General features: G+C 37.4%; 2 protein-coding genes across 2 annotated transcripts; both read right to left on the bottom strand.

Moving 5' to 3' along the window:
• Positions 1-2883: 2883 nt before the first annotated feature.
• LOC134825755 (crk-like protein) lies at positions 2884-15180 on the bottom strand. Its single transcript, XM_063837962.1, has 8 exons — positions 15102-15180; positions 14071-14190; positions 12777-12966; positions 12244-12369; positions 8433-8585; positions 4576-4653; positions 4131-4250; positions 2884-3699 (listed from the first exon to the last, which is right to left on the bottom strand). Exons 1-7 carry the CDS (start codon positions 15125-15127, stop codon positions 4137-4139), a joined length of 807 nt encoding a protein of 268 aa, XP_063694032.1. The 5' UTR covers positions 15128-15180; the 3' UTR covers positions 2884-3699; positions 4131-4136.
• Positions 15181-15335: 155 nt separating this feature from the next.
• LOC134825753 (exocyst complex component 5-like) lies at positions 15336-22332 on the bottom strand. Its single transcript, XM_063837961.1, has 7 exons — positions 20932-22332; positions 20617-20750; positions 18648-18780; positions 18389-18523; positions 18062-18210; positions 16663-16774; positions 15336-16168 (listed from the first exon to the last, which is right to left on the bottom strand). The coding sequence occupies exons 1-7, from the start codon at positions 22315-22317 to the stop codon at positions 15956-15958; spliced, it is 2262 nt and encodes a 753-aa protein (XP_063694031.1). The 5' UTR covers positions 22318-22332; the 3' UTR covers positions 15336-15955.
• Between the last annotated feature and the right edge of the window lie 492 nt (positions 22333-22824).

Genomic DNA, 22824 nt, shown 5'->3' with positions numbered 1-22824 from the left:
AGGTAACACGGAATGAGTGATGGATGAGGGGGTTTAAGTAAGGCGTTCCTGTCAAAAGATCTATAATTAATCTTGTAAGGGTACCACACAGTAGACATTATATTGTTGATTGTGAACCAAAAGTTTATTCATACCCACAATCGATAAATTATAAATCCAAATAGTCATATAAGCAATGCAATACTAAATTGATAAAATTGTATTAACAAAAGGTATACAGCAAAGTAAAGGTATCTCAACAATATAACATTGAAGTATTAGAAATGGCACTCTACTATTATAAAACACTTTACTGTACTGTATTAAACAATATTAAATGAAATTAAGCCAGAGAAGGCATGAACTTCAGAAAAGGACAATACACTAACGGTACAAAAACTTAAATGAGTTTCAGGGAAGGGTTACTAAAATTTTACGGTAGCGCTCGATTTTATTCAAAAATTTTCAAAGTGCTCAGCACCACGAAAAATATAATTTTTTTCTTCCGCTTTCAAAACTTGTTTTGACGCTGAAAAACTATCAAATAGTATTATTGAACAGTATTAAAACACTTTGTGGGCAAAAATATTTCATTTTGGATGTATAAAGAGCCGATAAAATTTAGCGCGCAAAAAAACATTTTTTTTGGGAGGTTTTTTGAAATTTTGAACAGGTTAACTCTTATGTGTGCTTATGAACTTAATATTAGCTAATGCGGCATATTAAAATGTATCAGAAACCGAAATATCTAAGCTTTTGTTTGAAATTAACCTATCGATAATCCTGAAAAACCTCAAAAAATGACCATTTTTAGGGCCAAAAATCGGTTTTTTTCAAATAAAACCATGTTACCCCCATTTTCAACACTTCCCACTATCACTAATCGATTCAGGGGCCAAAAATACGTCTTTTAAGACATGTCTGATGACTCTGGTGTATCGAGCAGAAAATCCCCGTAACAGCTCCTACTAAATGGTTGGATATGCTTTAAACTTTTCGGACACTTTCCTTGCACCTTGTAAGTCTATGAGTAAGCTTACCAATTTTTGTTGCAATTAGAGGTCGGGAAGGATACTTACTTGAGGACCCCAGGCTTTAATGTTGTTAGGCGGAATGACAGGCTGAGCGCGGCCCAGTAAAAAGGATACTTAATATCTATTTGTTTGAAGAAAATTGTGCTGGCCGAAATTAGCGCTAAAAAACCATCCTACAGTCGGCACGCGCGGCTCACTGTCGATGGCGCACTACCTAGTAGTGCGACAGTGTCGGCCTTGAAAATTCTCTGTCGCACTAGGGTACGTGTCGCACTAGGATCCAGGTAGCGTACTTTTGACTTTACCGCGACAGTGTCGATCTTGGAGGTTTCGCACTTGGGTACGTGTCGCACTAGAGTACGTGAACCTCCTATCCGGGCGCAAATGGTTTACGTACTGTAGTGCGACACGTACCCTAGTGTGTAGGCTTACAACCTACCAGGACGCGCGCCGAGTTGGACGCCTGGACGGTCCAATATCAAATATATGGAACAGATATTTTACGAGTATCACCCGTTTAGCAGTATACGAAGCCCAAATTGTATCAATCATCATGTACAATTGCAGTAGTTGGTGTCCTACTGCAAAGTCACTAGAAAAACTAGACATTTGCCATAGAAAACACCTTGATCATTACTGAACATTTATTGGCCTCATGGAACAATATCCAATGCAAACTTATACCTAAGATGTAACTCAGTAAAGCTATCAGATCGTGTCCCTAAAGCAAGGTGGAAGCTCCTAGGTCATATCTTGCGTAGTGCTGATGATTCCCCCGCTGCATTAGCGTTAATGTTTGCTGTCACAACAAACTGTAAAGGGCGCGTCGGTGCACATCGTAAGAATTTGTTCAAGATTATTGTGAATGATTTGACCCGTAGAGGTTTAAAACTTAACTCTTTGATTTGACCATTGTTAATGGTCTGGCCCGGCGCGCGCTACTTCGAAGAAATTTAGACGAGTAACATCCGTCAACTCTTTGATGTTTGAATGATCTTAATAAGCTTAAGATATTAGCCGATGATAGAGTTGCTTGGAGAAACAAATTTTCACTCTAGCTGTCTTGATCTGTACTGATCACCATTTTAGGATGACTTGATTTCTTTTAGGGGTTTTGAATATTTCAATGGTGTAAACAGTTTCTTAATAATCACCCGTTTAACCCTAGTGCGAAACCTCCAAGATCGACACTGTCGCTACCTGGATCGTAGTGCGACAAGTGCCCTATTTGCGCCGGATCCGATAGGTTTTACATTTCCTATCGGGTCCGAGAGAAAATCCTATTGCCTCTCGGAATTGGAGGACTTCGCCGCTCCGACTAGCATTCTTGCTTCGCATCTGACACGATCTGGAAGGGTTGACTTGTATCACGTGGTGACCCCCACTGTCGCTACACTATAGTCGACGATACAGGGCCGGGGGAGCCGCGCACTTCGTGTAATACAACGTATGACAAGATATACCCTACATCCTAGGGGAATCCTATCTAATTAGAATCGCAGAAATCGACGTTCTGCTTAATGAACACTCTTGCAGGTACCACCCGTATTCACACTCAGACCTGAGTTTAGTCCTTTCACGATACGAGATTGGGGACGGGTTCTATAAACAAACAAACAAACAAACAATCGACGTTCTGAACAGCCGTGATCGATTAAGGCGCGCGTATTTTGAATGCGTTTCATAGTTTGTATTCCAAGTTATTATTTGATTCGGCAGTCGCGCCGGCCGACTAAGACAATAATTCCTCACCGTCCGTGTGAGTCGATATGATACACAGTCGTAGGTAGAGTTGGAGTTAAAAGGTTGGTTTTTTTGTAGGACTAGTGGCTACATGGGGTTGTTTACGAACCAATGGAAAATCAAAGTCTAAGAAGAGTTGAACACACTTAAATCGTATAAAAATAAAGCAGATTAGTTCGTCAATATGTTCATCTCAGATTCTGGAAGATTTTAAAACCATCTTTTGAGATCTGTTAAAGTGTTAGGTTCATAGAAGCGGATAAAACTGCGTGAAAAACTTTTAAAGATAAACCAGTTTGCTGTACATGTTACTGAACTGCTCAGAGAAAAATGATCACCATTTACAAAAATCAATTGAACGAAAAACAGATAGACTTGAGTATAAATCTTAAACGTTAATCGTCACGAAACAAGATTCGTTCAATAAAGAATCAGCGCTAAATTAATGTTAACGGAGCTCAACGCCACAACTTCATCAACAAAACTCAAATCGACTAGCGTAATATTCCAAACGTTAAGTACACAGGGTAACATTCAAAAATCAATATCCATGCGGTTAAGAGTCATCATCGCAGAATTTAATTAATAGCAAAATAAAGCTCATATACTTTGTGTCATACACTAGGTAGGTACACAATAAATCTCTGTGAATATCTAAATGAGTTCCTTAGTTCACGCTACGTCGATTTGATAATATATATGAGAAAATAAGTCGACTAAATAAACACACAATGCATTAAACAGTGATATCCCCATCTATTGTTAAAACACGTGACCGACATCGTGAGTGTTGGAAATTAAAACAATCAAATCGTGTTGGTCTACACCACACCATAATAATACAATCACGCGTCTTAGCAATAGTTGGGAACAACACGACAATCGCTCCAATTTCATCAGTCGGTTGGTTGGTTGGTAGGTATGGCACACTATTATTATAGATCTGAAATAGGGGGTAAGTGAGACATTTTGTAATTGATTTAATGACCTATTATCTAGGGAAAGTTATAATTAAAGGTGTTTTGATCAGCATAAAATCAATCGAGCATGAGATTTCAATATTTTAGTACTAGCGAGAGACACTCTGCGTTGTTATTTGAACGGAATCCAACAATTACTTTTCGAGACCGTCATTAAATGGAAGGTCAGCTTAACATACTGCGCCATGATTCTATTATATTGTAAGTTATTGTCATTCGTTATTTTATGATCAGTTCGAGGGCCAACACCAAATCAAATCCCAACCAAACTTATCCTATTTTGAGTATTTTTTCAAACGAATTTGCAAGTTCTGCAGTAAATTATTATCAAAGGGACGTGGACTAAGGTGGCTGACTATAAAGAAAAAGTTTTATAAAAATGTAAAATACTGACCTAATCCTAAGATGCTTGAACTTTAACATGATTAAAGGGGAAAAGTCCAGTTCTCCCCTCGCATTCCCCTTCCCATAAACCATCTTCGTTCTGTTTTGTTACCCTTATTATATCACCAGCCTGAAATTAAGTCATATCATTTTGTTTTTACTAACAAATACATTTTTTTTAAAAATTGTATCAGGAAAACGTTAAATTAAAAATATGCACTATAGTAGGATAGGTAACATGGGATAATCACTATTGAAAACTTACAATAGAAATCACGGCCAGCTTGATGATTTTAAATCGAATAAGAACTTGTACAATCTTAGTAGGTAACTAGCTTTGTGAATGGGTACTGGGTAAACAAGTTTAAAACTCGAACATTGTACGGCTTATAATGTTCATCTCATCAATATTCAAGACTCTGTTCATTAAATCTAACATGAATATACAAAAGTACCTTGAAAGCTAGGAATTTCTGATCGTATGCACTAGGGTTCCTGTCCATTATTGCAACAGCTGTTACCGGTGAGCCACTCTGAAGTCATGACAAATATCAGGAATAAAGTTACATTGTTTTAAATACCAATACCAACAAGTTAACCTTATATGGGTTGTAATTAAAGAATCTAACAAGTGTAAAATAGACGAAGTAACCTTAACCTACAGTCTGCCATTTAACAGATAAACAATAGGAAACAATAAGAAACAATAAGAAACACAATCCAGACAGGGCTTTACGACAGAACAATTGACACAATAACCAATACAACATCACCATTGTAACTTAATAACCAATACAACATCACCATTGTAACTTAATAACCAATACAAAATCACCATTGTAACATAATAACCAATACAACATCACCATTGTAACTTAATAAACCGCTGGAGCAAACGCCTTACGGGTATAAACGCTCTTAACACTTTAACAAAGCACTACAATCGTAACAAAGCACTAAAATCTTAGCCAATTCAGTCTACGGCCTCTGTCATTTGTCACATACGAATAACGTTGGGGGGGGTGTAACCCAAAAAAACCCAAAAAAACCCAATCCCAGTATTACCTTTTTCAGGGTAGGAGTTGGGTTTTTTTGGGTTTTTAACAAATTTTTCATTTGAAGGAAATAAAATCATGTAGGCACCTAGCAAAACAATTATCAGTACAACATCACTGTTGTGGTTCATCACTACAACATCACAATAGATATAATCGCTCAAATATCACCCAAAAGCAGTATTTTATTCACTGATGTGCTCAGAAGAAGTTGGCCATCCAGATATGATATCAGCCATATGTAATGCTCACTTCGATGGCCATGGCAAATTAAGTTAGTAGGGACGCAACTCACTGATGACCCCAACCCTGACCGCAACCGGTACGAGAGGAATAAAGCCTTTCTTATCACCTTCACGATCTCTGTTTCCGTTTTCCTGATCATCCGCTTAACGAGAAACCATGCTCTATCTCCAACTGAAAGAATCTTGCGGTTACCATCAGCTGCATGATCACATGTGATATTAAGTGATATCTTCGCTTGTTTATGGCCCTGGAGTCGCTGAAATCTTGACTGGGATGGCATTCGATCTCGCCCTCCATTGAGGCAAACCTCAACAGCCGTATCATGATGCAGAGCATCACCATACTCAGTTACTATTTTCGCCCATTCCTCTGATGAGTCAATATCCTCCACTTCCTCTTCTTCATCATCTGTTTCCGCTTCGTCACTCTCTGCTCCGTCAGAAGATGGTTGGAAAGCCTCTCCTTCAAAGTTACAGTGTTTTTTGAAGAAGTTCTCTACCCCTTGAGACTCCCTTCTTCATAGCTTGTAACAATCTTGGGATTGAAGTATCTTTACCTCTAAATAGTTTCTCTGCTTTCGGATGCGGTATAACAAGCTTGTTGCGAGAGTGGGCAACTGTTACAGGGATCAAACTTTTGCCGAGTGCATCAAGCTCGAGGGAACGGTTTGATTTGCCCATGCCAACCAACATATCCTTAGAACACAGATTAGTCCAATGCCTGCATGGAGGCCTATGCGCAGGAAACCATAAAGTTTGCTCGCAGGCATCGGATGTTAACAGCCAGGGCATAAAGTGTTGATAACTATTGTCAGCTGTTACACTGAGAATGTACAGCATCAGACCCTCGACTGTAATAATCGCATCATCAAAATTTTTACAAGTAGGCAGGTGGTCTTTCAATGGTTGTGTGAAGCTTAGGTGGCCCAAGGCGTCACCGCTGGATAGAAGCTGGGTGGAAGCCCTGGTCTGATGTGAGGCTCCCAGAACTTTGAAAAGGGGTATCCTGCTGGTGCCCTCTTCCAGACACTCATCGGACAGCATGATGAAAGCCACTACCTCCGCATGGTGAAGATTGGATACTGGACAGGGGGTCCAGGCTAAAGGCAGGACATTTGTCTTGTATAGCATATGTTCGTGCAATTACATGCTCAAGATACCCAAGATATTATGGTGAGAGTTAAAGATGGCTATTGTTCAAGCGGATGCCCTTAACCTTTTAGTGGCGCAAGAGTTAAGAACACAATCCACTGCCAATGTGCAGGGGACTGCACAGGATTGTGAGCCAACTGAAAAGTCAAGATGAAGTTTATCAACAGCTTAAGGGTTAAAGCCCCTTATTTTTCTAGTGGAAGCTGATGACTCGGTCTCCACAACACGACAAACTATTTCTACAGAAAGTCAAACAAGAAAACATCAAAAAAATATGAACATCAATTGCATTGTATCATGTAAAAGGGCTGCTCAGGTTGGCACGTTTAACATAAGAACAGCCAGAGAACAGCACAAACGCATCGAACTTGAAGAACTGTTTTCTCGAAGCAAGCTGCACATCCTTGCCCTGCAAGAATCGAACATCGGGTAGTGCATGCTGATTGCTGAGAATATCAGAATAGAAAAGATGAACAAAGGGATTCATCCAGTGATCTCATCTGCGTGGAGAAACGCAGCTGGCGCTTCTAATGGGAGAGTAGGAATCATCTTGACGAGGACAGCATATGAGGCTATAACTCTTATAAAGTTATAAAATCTTACAGCGCAAGGATCCTCACCATGTCTCTTAATGGAAAGCCCAGGCTCACTGTTATCACATGCTACAGTCCTACAGAAGCCTCATCTGATGAGGAGGCAGGAAATCTCTTTTGTCTAAAACCAAGCATCTTACAGTTAATTTAGTAGGAGAGGAGCCACACACAATAATTTCTAAGGACGGACATGCCTTAGAAGAAGTTGAGGATTTTAGTACAACGGAGCACGACTTTAGGTTACGCAAGGCCAAGGCATGGGCTGCCTACCACAAAATGTAGGCTATATGGAGGTCCAATTTGCGCCGAGATTTAAAGATCCGTCTGTTCAAGCTACGGTTGAATCAATCTTCCTGTATGGAACGAAAACGTGGACAATAACAGAATCTTTGAAGAAAAGAATAGACGGATGTTACAATAGAATGCTTCGGATGGCCCTAAACGTGGACTGGAGAGGACATCGCACCAACAAGGAGGTCTTTGGATCACTCCCAAGAGTTATTTCGAAGATACAGGCCAGAAGAATGAGGTTGGCTGGGCACATCCAGCGACATGATGACCTGGCAGCACACCAACTTCTCCTTTGGGAACCTAGGGAGGGGTAGACCACCGCTCACCTTCGTCGATAACTTAATAAGTGACACTGGACTCAAGAACACTGGGGAGATTAAGGAGCTTATGGCGGACAGAAAGCTTTGGAGACATATCATCGAGACTCGGACTCTGAAGCCGCCTTAAGTCAAGTAATTTAAGTCATGTGCTTTGACTTGCCCTTGACCTTCGTCATAGCCTCCTTCCATGACAGGAGAACACATTTGCCACATTTGGCACATTTCCACTTTGTGCATTCATATGGATTATATCTCGATGAACGAGACATCCTGTTTGCTATCGTGATAAAATACTATCAATATAAACACACTTATATACTATGTAAACTATCTATTAAGTTAAGACATGAGAACAACACGTAGGTAAGACTCAGTGGGAAATAATTCACATTTAATACAACAAATGAAATGGCTAGAATTTTGTTTAAATTTTGTTTAAAAAACCCAAAAAAACCCAAAAAAACCCAATCCCAGTATTACCTTTTCTTGGGTAGGAGTTGGGTTTTTTTGGGTTACACCCCCCCCAACGTTAATAAAATATCAAAGAGACAAAAAAAAAACAACCACTACAATAATTAAGGGGACAGAAAAACTCGTTAATAGGTTCCAGAACTTCTAAAAGGATAGGATCAACATTTCAATTAAATAATACTAACTGCGTTGCTGGAGGTACGGGGCATGCTGTTAAGAGGGGGAGGAGGAGGTTGGAGGGGCGCGGACAGAGGAACTGCTGCCGGCTGGGGAGGCGGTACTGGCACTGCCGATTCTGCTACCGGCGTGGATACTGGTGGCGGTACTGTGCTCTCGACCTGTGGTGAATGTGTGGTCAGGACTAGCCCGGTTCATAAAACAAAAATATTATCAAATTAAAATGACTAGCTGGACTTTTGGGTTTTGACTTTCGTAATTTAAATATTTGGCCCGCTGTTGTAGTGATGTAGTTAATAGGGAGTTTTTGAAACAGAGACCAATTCGTCACCTTTCCTGATAGAAATTTACGAAGACTAACATTAGAAGTGAAGTAAACCCCCCGATTAAACCTCTGCTGGCATACTATGTGGGTTGGGTAAAATCTTATGATCTTAATATTTGCAACAATACTGGTCACAACACTACTAAAACTATACCCTAGTTTACTATACAGTAGCACTTACTACACTTCACATTACCTTTGATTCCGATTTCTTATCTTCGGAAGAACCGAAACAACCAAACATTCCTTGGTTCGAACTTCACAAAAACTGTTTTATACAAGCTCAGTCGCGTAATTGAATAACTACAACTCTAGCTCTGGTCACATTTATGCCAAACATTGTACCTCCATTTTTCTCAAAATCGAGATTTCTGCATATCAAGAATCTACGTTTAATTCCACACATTGTAAGTACAGTTTCAAAACAAAATCCAGCAAATTTTTAGGCCAAACATTGTTTGTACAAAATGGATGATACAATGTTTGGTAAAATCAACTCATCTATGTCAAAAAAAATTAATAAATGTGTCACATGGTCTATGAAGTGGACATTAATATATCATCTAGAGGCAAACATATCTGATTCTGAAATCTTTTTCAAAATATAAATCACTCATGATCATTCCTTTCTCGGACGTGCCATGTTCGTTTGAATTGTTTACGGTAAAGTATAAGCCCATCATACACCAAACATTGTAAGTTCATGTTCGGACATACCATGTTTGGTTCACATCAAGTTAACATGTGACATGCAATCAAAATGATATGTTTTGCTGTCATAGACAGAACGACTGGAAAACAGAAAATATCCACAAATTCACTAAATAAGACACGTACAAAAAATATCAACTTTGTATTGAAAACTGTATATACATGAGATTATCTCAAAACTCTATTTTTGGACACAATGTGACCTGTGGTTTTAGTGAAGATTTTTTGGGTTTCGACTTTAGTATTTTAAATATTTGGCCCGCTGTTGTAGTGATGTAGTTAATAGGAAGGTTTTGAAACAGAGACCAATTCGTCACCTTTCCTGATAGAAATTTACGAAAACTAACATTAGAATTGAAGTAAACCCCCCGATTAAACATCTGCTGGCATACTATGTGGGTTGGGTAAAATCTTATGATCTTAATATTTGCAACAATACTGGTCACAACACTACTAAAACTATACCCTAGTTTACTATACACTAGCACTTACTACACTTCACATTACCTTTAATTCTGATTTCTTATCTTCGGAAGAACCGAAACAACCAAACATTTCTTGGTGCGAACTTCACACAAACTGTTTTATACAAAGCTCAGTCACGTAACTGAATAACCACAAGTAACCAACTATCAATTCAAAACAATCTCACTATTTCACGATATCACTGCTAAAAAACAAAAGTTGACGTAAGAAACTAAAACTCGGGACGAAGTATAACCCGGACACGATACTGAAAGGAACACACTGACCACCACTACTTGGTATACCATGCACACACTCACACACACAATACTGATAAGGAACACACTTGTAAACCTTCCCGCACTACAGCTATAGGATTAATACTATGTCTCCCTCCGTCATCATGTCACGTGTTATGGGTCCTGTCATGTGGTTTCCTCAGACTTTGTGAAACCCTACCCGCCTCTCTTATTATATTTAATATTCGCGTAATTCAGCCATTTTTAAGTAATCCCGTTTTCCTTCAGTTTTATCTTTAGTTTAGTGGATATATCTTAGTTTACTGAGCTTTTTAATGTTTAGACTTTGGAGGACCCTCAATATACTTTGAAATAACCTTTTATCTTAGAGAAGAAGCTTGTCGACGGTGCTTTTTACCCGCTTTATACTACAGAACAGTCTGAGAGTCTGTATTATTATTAACTTATCTCCCTTTCTGCAGTATAATACTGTGCAGGAAATAATGATGCCTATATTCTGAGAATATTTATTCTCTCGACTCAATTTCAATCTTCAAGTTCTAGTGACCCCTCTGATGCAGAAGGACATATAATATCTTCTGTATGAACTACACAGTACAGTGTACTGGGAACTAGATGTTGCCCTGTTAGTACATTACAGATCACCCCAAATATCACGTGTGTCTGTAACAGGTACGGTTGGCTGGCTCTTCAGTGATTACCTAGTGACCCTATTACACAGCTACTATTGCAAGAGTTTCCGGCTTTGTGCTACTTACTAGCATTAGTACATGATGTTACTTATAGTACGCACATTGCATGTAGTAGTGATGTGAGAAGGGGTATGAGAGCCGAGAGGGGGTATGAGAGGGGGTATGAGAGGGGGTATGAGAGGGGGTATGAGAGCCGAGAGGGGGTATGAGAGGGGTATGAGAGGGGGTATAAGAGGGGGTATGAGAGCCGAGAGGGGGTATGAGAGGGGGTATAAGAGGGGGTATGAGAGGGGGTATGAGAGCCGAGAGGGGGTATGAGAGGGGGCCATGAAAGGGGGTATGAGAGGGGGTATGAGAGCCGAGAGGGGGTATGAGAGGGGGTATGAGAGTGGGTATGAGAGGGGGTATGAGAGTGGGTATGAGAGGGGGATGTTGATGTCACTGTGGGTATCATAATCTCTGTAATAATATCATCTGAATTTCAGTCGAATTTACAAAATCTCTCCAAATTCCTACTGCAACATTCCACACATTTTTCTTGAAGAACATTGCTTACAGTTTTAAACAGGAGGGGTATGAGAAAAGGTATATAAATATCTCCAGTGTGGTATCCAGGGGGTCCCCGACTAAGATAAGTGTATCTCATATCCTACACGTTTACTTCTCAACCTATCAACAGGTCTCTACACACTCTCTCATTATACACTAGCATTACACTCAACCAATCAGCACAGTGTTTACAATCTCACTAACTTTACTTATCAGCATACATTCCACTACTAATTATAGTTCTGCTGATAACATGAACAGTTGTGGTGTGATTGTTCACGTGACTGATTATACTATTGATCCCGGTTGTAGAGAGAGTGTAATAAAATATGGAAGAAACCAGACAAGTTGGACATTTCAAGCCGTAGCTATATCATTCTTAGGAGGCCGAATATATATATAATATAATAGTGGCTTCGAATCTGGAGTATAAGTGTTATGTTTACATGGGTTGAAATGCCCAGGGATACCCTAGTTCCAGTGCAGATCGCCGTTTACAACCCGTTTAATATCTGACATATGGACAACGCGATCTTGTTAAAATTAGTGAACTTTAAGAATCAAAGGTTCCCGAAATTAAGTTTAACCTGTAGAATTACAAGTTTTAGACCCCGTACAAAGGCGTACAGCTCGCACAAAAGGCTGCCAATTGTACTAGAGTGTGGCTACCGGTTAAATTATTAGCCGAAACACTTAATGCTGCAATACTAACTAAAACTTGTCTTCTATCCGGTACTACCATGATGTAACACGTTTTGCAAACATTGCTACTGGAATGCTACTAACTTCATTCTGGAATGCTACCAACTTTACTTACCGTAACATATGGTGCTGGAATACTGCCAGTTTTTCCTTCTTGATTAAGGGCTTCCCACCATTGTTCCTCTGGTTTCTCTATCACGTACAAAAGTTCACCCTTTCTAAAAGGTAAATCTTCTTCATCCTGCAAACAAACAAATTGTTATTTCTCTCTTAGAGTAGACAACATTCTGTTTTAACTATATTAAATATAAAGTGATGAGGGCATTAAATTTCTAGTGTAGGGATTGCATGTATTATAAGGATTCATTATGTATGTTGAGTAAATGGTTTCTCTTAAATATCCAATTTGCCACAAGTCACAACTTAGAAGTGCATTATTATATAAAAGTGAAGAATTAGTGTTTGAGGAAAACTAAATTGGCAGTAAACACACCGTTACATGAGTTAATACATTGCTTTAATTAAACACTAAATTACCGGAAATTTTAAATTAAATATGTTAAATTAAATATGTAAAAGTACATAAAACTCATCAACTAATTATAAAGTTGCAAATGAAAACCGAGAAACGGAAAGTTCTAGACTCACCCTTCCGGGAAAATCGTATTTGCCCCTGACTTTCTCAATGACAACAATCCTCTTTAGAGTGGTGGTATCCAAGAGGCTGTCGGTGTAGAACTTAATTACTTTCTGTAGACTGTCAAAGATGTTTTCACCAATCTTGTAACAGCCATTCGGCTTCGAGTTTATAATGTAGTTGCTGACTTTGTTGTTTTCACTGGGAGGTAAATATTTGTGTAAATTATTGCCAGGCCTGTTGAGTGACTTATAGTATGGGATGTAAATTGTAAAGTATGTAGCGTACGTCTGTGTGTGTGTGGGTACTTGACAGTGGCTCACAAATTGGCACACAGCAAATTAAATATACCTCCCCAACTACAGTTTACGGAATTGTCACATTTAACCCAAGCCCTTTTTACCATTTTTAGACCCCTCTAATGAAAACATATGGCCTCCAGAAGCACAAAGCTTTTTTTAAAAACAAAGCTTTTGTATTGAGGTGATAACGTAATAAAGTAATATAAGGTGCGAACTTTGAACGCTTCCTAAAATAAGAGTGTACAATTTAGGAATAAGAAATAGAGTTCTTACTACTCAAATGTTAAGTATTATGCTATTGTTCATAACGTGGGACCTGCTCAAATTACATTCCCATGGACTGTGGGATATTTTCAAGCAGGTTTACAGACAGAGATAACATCTTCAACACTCAATACAATGTGCGTGGTCCAAACACTTTACAATTGCTCACGATCCGACTCTTGCATGATTTGTTACTGCATGTAACTTGCCAAGAAGTAGACCCTGAACAATGAACCACGCCCCTGTTATTAGCCCTTATATTTATACACATACTTCACACTGTACCAACGAATTCGATACGTTATAACGTATATAAATATGTTACGAAGAGGGACATAGATTGATAGTATGTGAAACACGACACGCATGGAATTTCTCGAATGTTTGTAAATAAAAATGTGAAAATGTACAACTAAGTCATGTGAAGAGGGAATTCTTATCTCACATTTAGACTATGCAGTAATCAACATGTACCAGGGCCGCTCAAATTTCACTTTGATTATAGATTATAGGTAAGCGGAGAAAGCGACTTGAGAAGTTTTGAAGAGTGCAAACTTGCGTTATATCAAATCGAAATTCGGATGGACAAATATTTTTGCAAATCTATATAAACTTTTGTTTGTATTTCAAACGCAATGACAAATATAAGAATTCACAGCAATTTGTAAAGTTTCAATAATAAAATCTGTCCCAACAAACAAACAAACAAACAAACAAACAAACAAACAAATTAACTAACCTGACACACAACACGTAGTCTCCCTGGCATGTTGAAGAGTCCCTGACAAGGTATAATCCTGACTCTTTGTCCAGCAATAACTGGTTTGTAACCGCTCTGGTGATCTTACCTACATACCACCTGTGAAAGTGATTTGTTACTTCAAACACAAGGATTTATTTTATAGCACGAAACCAGAAAATTAGTGAGGACCATTTTTTTGTTTCAGTTATTTTTCTCTCTAAGAAAAGACAGTGATCGAGATACGGAAATCTGGGCGAAATATTGAAACAATTGTGATCAATTGTAGAATTATTAAAACAATTGTAGACTACTTGACTACTGCTAAAGAGGCCAATAACGAGTAAGCTTATATATAATCAAACAAGCTGGAGAATGTGATTCACCTCCTCTACAGTAGTCAATTTAAAGTCACTTAAATCAATAAATTGGGGCCCTATTTTTATCTGACGGAGTTAAAACCATTGCCTTCTCAATCTTGAATCTATTAGAGTTATGAAACTCATGTGATATGGCGATTTTATTCAGAATTGATCTAGGTGCTAAAACGAAGTCTCTCTGAGAAATTTTCTTTTTCACTGTATTACATTAAGATTCTGTTTTCACCAGTAACTGAATTAATTAACGACAAATCAGTAGTGCTTTGCACCTGAAGTAGGACTGAAGCTAATTACAAGCAATATGTTTCGTCTGGAAATCTCCCTGGGAATTTGGAAGATACACATTATGATCCTCTAATGTAACATAAATATTTAACAGACTTGAATATTGGCGGGAATTAGGGTAAAAAGCATTTTTTTGTCCGACATAGTTCAGCTCGTACTTACTTGCAGAAATGTAAGATTAATTTGCTTTTTGAAGTCCAAAGCCTCTGGCTTTATCTAACAAAAGTGTTTCTCTAATCGTGAAGTAGAATTACTTGTAAACTATCAAATATGTGAACTATTATCACGTAACAAAGCTTTTCCTCCCAGCCCATAGCCATTAGTCAAGAAACTTAAAAATAAAAGATAACGTTAGTTTTTACTTACAATTCGCGAGAATAGTCCTGAGACATAGTGTCCCTTTCTTTATCATTATAATCTCATCTCTCTTTTACAATTCTAAGATACATTAACTCGGGTTTAATTTGATCTAGATAAGCATTTTAATAAAATCATGCATAAGTATACTGTATCAGTTACAGTAAATCGATAGAATTATCTAGAATATATGTATGATCATGTAAAATATTAAATAATGATACATTTCTTTTTGGAGTTTTTATCGGATTTGTTTTATTGGTTTTGAAAGCATTGAAGATAAAGAGGTTTGGTTAATCATTCAAAAGTTAGCCGAATTTTACAATAATCAGGAAATTTATTATACAATTTAATTACATTCAAGTAAAACAAGCAACATTAAACAAAATATAAATCGTTCCCTTAATCCTCAAAAAAAATCTACGAAATAACCGGGCTGAAACTAAAAATCTAAGAATAGCTCAAAAACAGTATGATATGCACGATCACAAACCTCATATCAAATTGTAAGCATTAACTATAGACGGAGCATTACCTAAAGGTATTAAAATATTCCATCATCGATGAATGAAACCCTACCCTTGTGGCAACACTAATGGTACTCATACAATATTATTAGTCTCAGACTATGTATTATATAATATTTAATAATGCCACAAAATCTTTTGTTGAGTAAAGTTTAAAATAGCATATATTTATTAATGAGATAAGTGGAGTTTGCACATCACTCACCTGTATCGTATGTTTTACAAATACATAATCGCCGACTCAACAGCACTGTTCATTCAACTCAAATACAGCACGTGCGTGACTAAAACACAGCACGTGCGTGACTAAGAACTAGCACGTGCGCTCGTGACCGTTCATTGCTTCACCTGAGCACTGTAACTCGGCAGCTTACTCTGAATGTTACTCTTCCTGTAATCCGCGCGTAACTTTACAAACTGCACGAGGAAGCCGTGCTCAATGCGCGCCAAACTTCCCTCGTCCCAGATATCACGCAGCTTGTGGGGCTCTACAATCAGCAGCTGGGTAAGCTTGCTCAGACCTTCAAATAGCTCCTCTACAAACGGCTCCTGTAAATAACCTTGTTAAAACCCTTCGTCTGTTGATTTGATTAATTATACTGTATTAATCGATAGACTAATAACAATAACGTCCGAGGAATTCCACAGTTGGAGGGAGATTGGGTTATTTTATCGAATCATTCAATTTAACCATTTTATATCCCATTAATTTCAACCAGTGACGTAATGTTGCCTGTTGCCTAAAATTGGACAAATAATATGATTTTAGAGAAAACGCCAGTAAAATCTCTAAAAAGTTTCTAGAGTTTCTCTACCGGGCCTCTCGAGGGAAATACAAAATGCACGGTATAGAGAAGGCATGGTATAGCAAGGTTATCCAGTATTATACCCTCTCAAATAACCTGTCAATCGTCTCATTAGGGGCCGTATATGCAGTATGCACGTATCGTGATGGGCTACAGCTCGATATAATGTACTCAATTCACCACCAAGTGCCTCAACATGCTACACAAGGTACGGACAGCTGAGTGGAGATAACTCACCTTGAAGTGGTGAACAGTCTGCTTGTAACGGTGTAGATCCTGTATGAGCTGCAGGGCTCCCACTATACTGTACTGGTACTGTAGCAGGTGATCTAACAGAGCTCCGTGAAACCTGTAGAGTGTAGTTGTTATAAACTGAATTATATTATAGAACTTGTACATTACAGTTGTTACACGCCAAATTGTACAAGAATCATACATGTTAAACATAACCATACGGCATACATATTACATTTGTCATAATATACACATGTAATCAAACACATATTATAGTATGTGACGCGATAAACATATTCAATTTTACATACATATGATACTATGCCGAGTGTATATAATAGTAATACACACAGCACAGAGTAAACAAATATTCTTTTATTCACACTATTTGCAGAGTGCACGTTATTTGAAGTCCAATACTGCATGGAGAACAATAATACAACATTATACAGGGTGGTCCAAAAGTCCGGCTAAGATTTACTTTTTAATAATTCTAAAATGGTGAAAGATATTTCACTTCCCTAAAAAACCTAGAAATTATTGATGTTGAATTCCGAGTTTTGAAGGTCGCCATGACCACCAAACCAAACACAATGCAATAATTTCGAACCTTCTAAAAAACACCTTCCAGAACGTGTGGTAACGAGTTCCCATCCTCGCCACTAAACACATACTAATTGCAATTAGAACTGCCACTTTTACCTCACCACCTGGTTACTCCTGACCCAATAAATAGTGACCTCGTTTATCTTCACGAAACATTGGTATTTTATATTATGATGGTACTCGTTCAAATCAGTTAAAATGTACCGGAAAATCAGTTATTAGTGGGCACTCTTTTATCTGGTCACGTCAGCCCACAAAGTACAAACACGAACACAAAGACTAGACACTAAGCGTGTTCGTGGTTGACAATGTAAATCAGTCTGGAGGTAACACAACAACACATACTAATTAGGTGTACTACACGAGACAAGGTACAGTCAAGAGACAATTAGCCACCAACTAACACTACAACAAGTATTACAACACTGCAAATATTTGCGTGTTTCACTGTCGTCTAACCATGTACCAACTATCATTAACCAAGTTGAGTGATTGAGCGATTGTTTGTTAGCCGCATAGAATATATGCTCAAATGTTAAGAGCAGATTGTATTGTATTGTACATAATTATAGAATCTCTAATTATAGATGCGTGGAGTACGTGCACGTGGTTCCTGACTGCCTGCACCTTTTCCACCTCAACATGGAGAAAAAAACCTTCCTTCGTAACATTCATTCCTCTAAATTGAAAAACGACAGTTAAGCTGCCAAAATAAATATATAACATTCAACATACATTTGGACACGAGTCTTGAAACACCCTGTAACTATTAACTGCCACTAAAGTTACAACGTACCTGACACCTAGTTCCATCATGACATGTTGCAGGTTATCTCCGTCTACTGGTCCCTTGAAGGTGTCAATAACAGAGGAGCTGAGGAAGTTACACACTTCGTTACACGCCCGAGTGGAGCTCTGAGCCACACACAGAGAGTTGAAATCTTCCTGTGGGTGGAGTGAGAGTCAGCTGTGGTTACAGAGTCAGTGAACTGGAGAGAAACTGACTTTTTAAAACTTCTGCCTCTTTCCTTTCATGCATGTTCATTATTCAAGGCACAACTATGGGAACTTTTATTATATGTGAAGCGTAAAGACTAAAGTGCAATTCATGAGAATTGTGTACCTTTTCCTGTTTAGACTTGAAGATAACTTTGATCCAGTTAATGATGATGTTTATCGAGTGGTTGATCTCGTTGGACACTTTCTCTTCTATTCTCTTCATCTCTGTTTGACGGATCTTTCTTACTTCGGTTTGAACCTGGACATCATCATGTTATACACACATTAATAGTGAACAAAACAGGTAAAATTATTGTATGATGTTGATGGCTTGAGGGATTCAAAAGATGAAAATATTTCCCAACATAAAATAATAAACTTACCTTGGGGTTTTGAATGTTGGGCAGGATGGTATCATTGAAGAATTTATCAAGGCTGTGGTATGTGATATTTGCATTTCCCACAATCGTTAGGAATGGACTGATGATTGGCTCATTCCGAGAATCAAGAGATGGCCTGCAAATTGTTGATGTGAGATTAAACTTACACCTGTTGTAATAGTGACTTGAATTAGAATTAGAATTAGAATTAGAATCAAATTTACACAGCAATACAATAAGAATAAAAATAATTTAAGAAGCTTCAATCTGCTGTGCAGGACATTCAAGTCAGTCGGAAACTGTTAGCAGAACACCCTTCTAGGGACATAAGGATATAGTATGTAAACATAATGAGTAATAAAATAATGAGTGATAAAATAAGATATGATTTAACAGTAAACTGTGGGCATGAAGGTAACAGTTAAGATTACATAGATGCCCACTTTGGGATAACGTTAGTAATGTTATTTACAGTTATATACAGAGAAGTATAGAACAATAATAGATTGGCAATGATAAAAAATGGGAACGAATAAAGGAGATGTTTAAAGTTCTATACTTCTGGAAATACCTAGGTCATATATAACACAGGGGGCCTTTCCACCCGACAAAAACTCCAGCCCCATAAAATTTGTTTCAGTTGTCACTTAGCTAGAGTGTAGAAATAGTCGAAACTATTGTTTATTTCATAGGATGAGACTCCTTGAATTACATCTGACATAAATTTAGATTTCATACATGGTGAGAATTTTACACTACATTCTATAGTCCTTATGTTCTCTGGAATTGTATTCCAACATTTTGCACCTAAATATGTAAAGGTTTTGTGTGTTCTGGATTTGTGAATATAAAGGTTGCACCTCTCAGCATCACGTGATCCTCCGGATACATAAGAAAATTTATCTGTGAATGATGATGGTGCAGCCTCATTAAGAATTTTATACATATACGTTGACAGATGGAGTTGTCTTCTTAAGTGTAAGGGTAACCACTTCATATTTCGATATACATTTACTGATGGTTCCTGCCAATGAACATCCAGAGCAATTTTTGCTACTTTCTTGTATAATATATCAAGAGAATTAAGTTTGGTTTTGGCAGCCCTGCACCATATTATATCCAGGTAGTCAAATTGGGGGAGCATAAGAGCATTTACAAACATTTTTCTATATTTCAGTGGAAGAAGATTTTTCGACCTGTATAGTGCCCCTATTCTTTTAGCAATTTTTGATTTCACATAATCAATATGGTCATGAAAGTTCAATAAATTGTCTATCGTGAGACCTAAATATTTTTGAGATTTAGTTTCTTCTATAAATAGGCATTCTTTTTCCAAATCCAGAGGGATTGACAACGTGTCCAGATTAGGTGATCTATCAAATACAATGAATGAAGATTTTGCACCATTTAGTCTCAGCTTGTTGATTCTAAGCCATTCATACACAATTTTCATATCCTTAATTACATTCTCATATATGCCTCGGGAAATGTTATCAAAATATAGTGCACTGTCATCTGCAAATAAGTAAACAGTAGATTGTGTGCAATTTCTACTGAGATCATTTATGAATAAACTAAATAGAATTGGTCCTAATATGCTACCCTGTGGCACACCTGTTTTAACAGGGAGTGATGTGCTTACATTACCACGTATTTTGGTGTGTTGCTTTCTGTCCCCCAGGTAGCTTTTGAACCACTTTATGACAAAGCCATCAACTCCATAATACTTAAGTTTTTTTAATAAAATATTATGGCTTACTGTGTCAAAGGCCTTTTTGATATCTAAGAATACAATTGCAGGTTTCTTCTGTGATTCCTTAGACGTAAATATTTTATCAAACAGATTAAGCATTAAAAAAGTGGTGGAATGATCTTTTCTAAAACCATACTGAACTGCAGCATTTAAAATTTTACAGTATTCAAAAAGTTGAAGTTCATTAATACTGAATTTGTGTGTTGAATGAAAACCAACCTATTTGCTGTGTAGAAATCTATGGCATATTCTAAATGATTTGCAACAAAGTGTGTTAACAATGAAGTTGCAATTTCCTTAAGAACATCTGAGCACGCTGTTTGGTCACTCAATAGCAGACATCTTTCAACTGCCTGTAAGAATAAATTGTATAATTATTGTATAATGTATTCTTCTACATTATACATGAGCATGGAACAACTATACAAACTATACAAACTATGTAAAGAAGATATATGATACATTGACGTTTATTATTTAAAATATGTACACATCACGTTTATAAATATGACAATTGGTTGACATATAATTTACCCGTTCATGAATTTTCAGAAGAGAGGTTGTTACATTGACGCTGAGAAGTTGGTCAGATGGCATTTCACTTGGCTCGTTGCTGAGCAGGTTGTTGCTACTTCCAATATTGTCTCGCAATTGATTAAACCGACTTTTAGCATTCTTGAGATGAACTTGAAGGGCATCAGAATGCAAATTCTTCTCATGCTTGATTGAATTATAGAACTGATTTAGGATTTCCTCTGATGCTTTGAGTAGATATTCTTTTTCAGTGTCACTGTATTTAGAAAGATATGAACAAAATATTGACTTCTTTATGTCATTAGCAAATGAAATGTCGTTATCATATTTTGAAAGATTTGATGAGAGCTCCATTGTCTGTGAATATAACTCTGCTAACGAGTCTAAAGACTGCTCAAGATCTTGAGATGATTGTTTTTCAGGTTCATCAAATGTATCCAGTTTAAGTGTAAGTCTCACTTTCTTCCAAATCTTGTCTTTGAATATTTTTTTGATAAACTTTGGCATGATAGTGTCATGATCTGAAAAAACTTTTGAAACTATCCCTGAAGTTTCATTGATACAATCTTTTATAGCTGAAAAAATGTTCTCACCGTAGAAAGGTGCCTTCAGCCTTGCATCAATAAAGTAATCAACAACCTCTTTATAAGCTTGAAAACATGGTTGATTCAAAGTAGCAGCACATCTCTTCATATTCTCTAAATGTTCTTCATCAGTGTAATGATGTAAAGACATTTTGAAATCTTGAACTAACTGTTTTTCAATCTCATCAGTAATCCGTGTCACCACACCTTGTAACCTAGAAAAGTCTTTGCCACCTTTATCTGGTAAGTCTTGGGTCACGAGAGTAATCTTGTGAAGTACTCTTGCTGACTCATGTATATTAGTAACATCTGTGAAAATAGAGCTTGATATACTACCAGTCTTTTGTGCTTCGTTAATATAATCAATCAATTCTTTTGCTTCTAGAGCACGTCTTCTTTTACCATCCATCTGCTTCAATTGATCACCCAAATGGACAACTTTTGTGGATACAAAATTGATAACTTTATCCAAGTCCTGATATTGAGAGTCAACAACATTGAAAAACTGATCATGTTCCTTGGTCTTCCTCTTGAAAGATTCCTGCTTCTTAAGATTGATTTCTTCAACTCGCTGAACTTGTTTAGTTTTGTTTTCAAACTGAGTTTCAAGTTCTGTTAGCCTCATCTTCAATTGATCCCGTAGTGGCTTTGGATCAAACTCTGAGCCATTTTGACCAAGTATGACATTGTCTGTATTAGGTCTGGCAAGTTTTTCAATATAATGTTCTGGATTGAAGGGTTCCTCTTGAAATTGAGCACTCAATGTGTCTCTTGCACTATAGGAATCGAATGGATTGGCCATTAAATTTCCAGACCTGAATAATAGAGTTGATTAAAATCAATATCATTATTACATTCTTAAAATTATTAACCTCTGCCTGTCAAGGAAATGGTTTAAGGCAAATATTTGTCAGCTCATAGTGAGATGGTAAAGAATTACAACTATAAATAACGACACCTCGACTAAAAATAACAACACACTAATAATTAACTAAGTTGCATTTCATAAAGTAAAGTAAAGTAAAGTAAAATTTATGACATAACATCATCACTAATGTCTACAAAGTATCATCATGCATCAGTGAATGGAGCACAACACCAAGTATTTGTTATGGATGTGTTCTTAATATTAATCTCGGATTTCTAAGATATCAAACATTATTTTTAAGTCTTCGTGAAAGGATGGATACCACATTAAGGGCAAATGCCTTTAGAACCAATGGCGTAACGTTGCATGTTGGCGCCCCAAGAGAATACGCCGGCAAAATCTATTTGCACAATAATGTGTTTCTAGAGCAAAACGCACAAT

Source organism: Bolinopsis microptera, unplaced genomic scaffold (assembly GCF_026151205.1).
Source record: "Bolinopsis microptera isolate Bmic1 unplaced genomic scaffold, MBARI_Bmic_1.0 sca61, whole genome shotgun sequence".
Taxonomy (NCBI): domain Eukaryota; kingdom Metazoa; phylum Ctenophora; class Tentaculata; order Lobata; family Bolinopsidae; genus Bolinopsis; species Bolinopsis microptera.
Note: the sequence above shows the minus strand (reverse complement) of the source record. Positions and strands in the feature narration are given on the sequence as shown.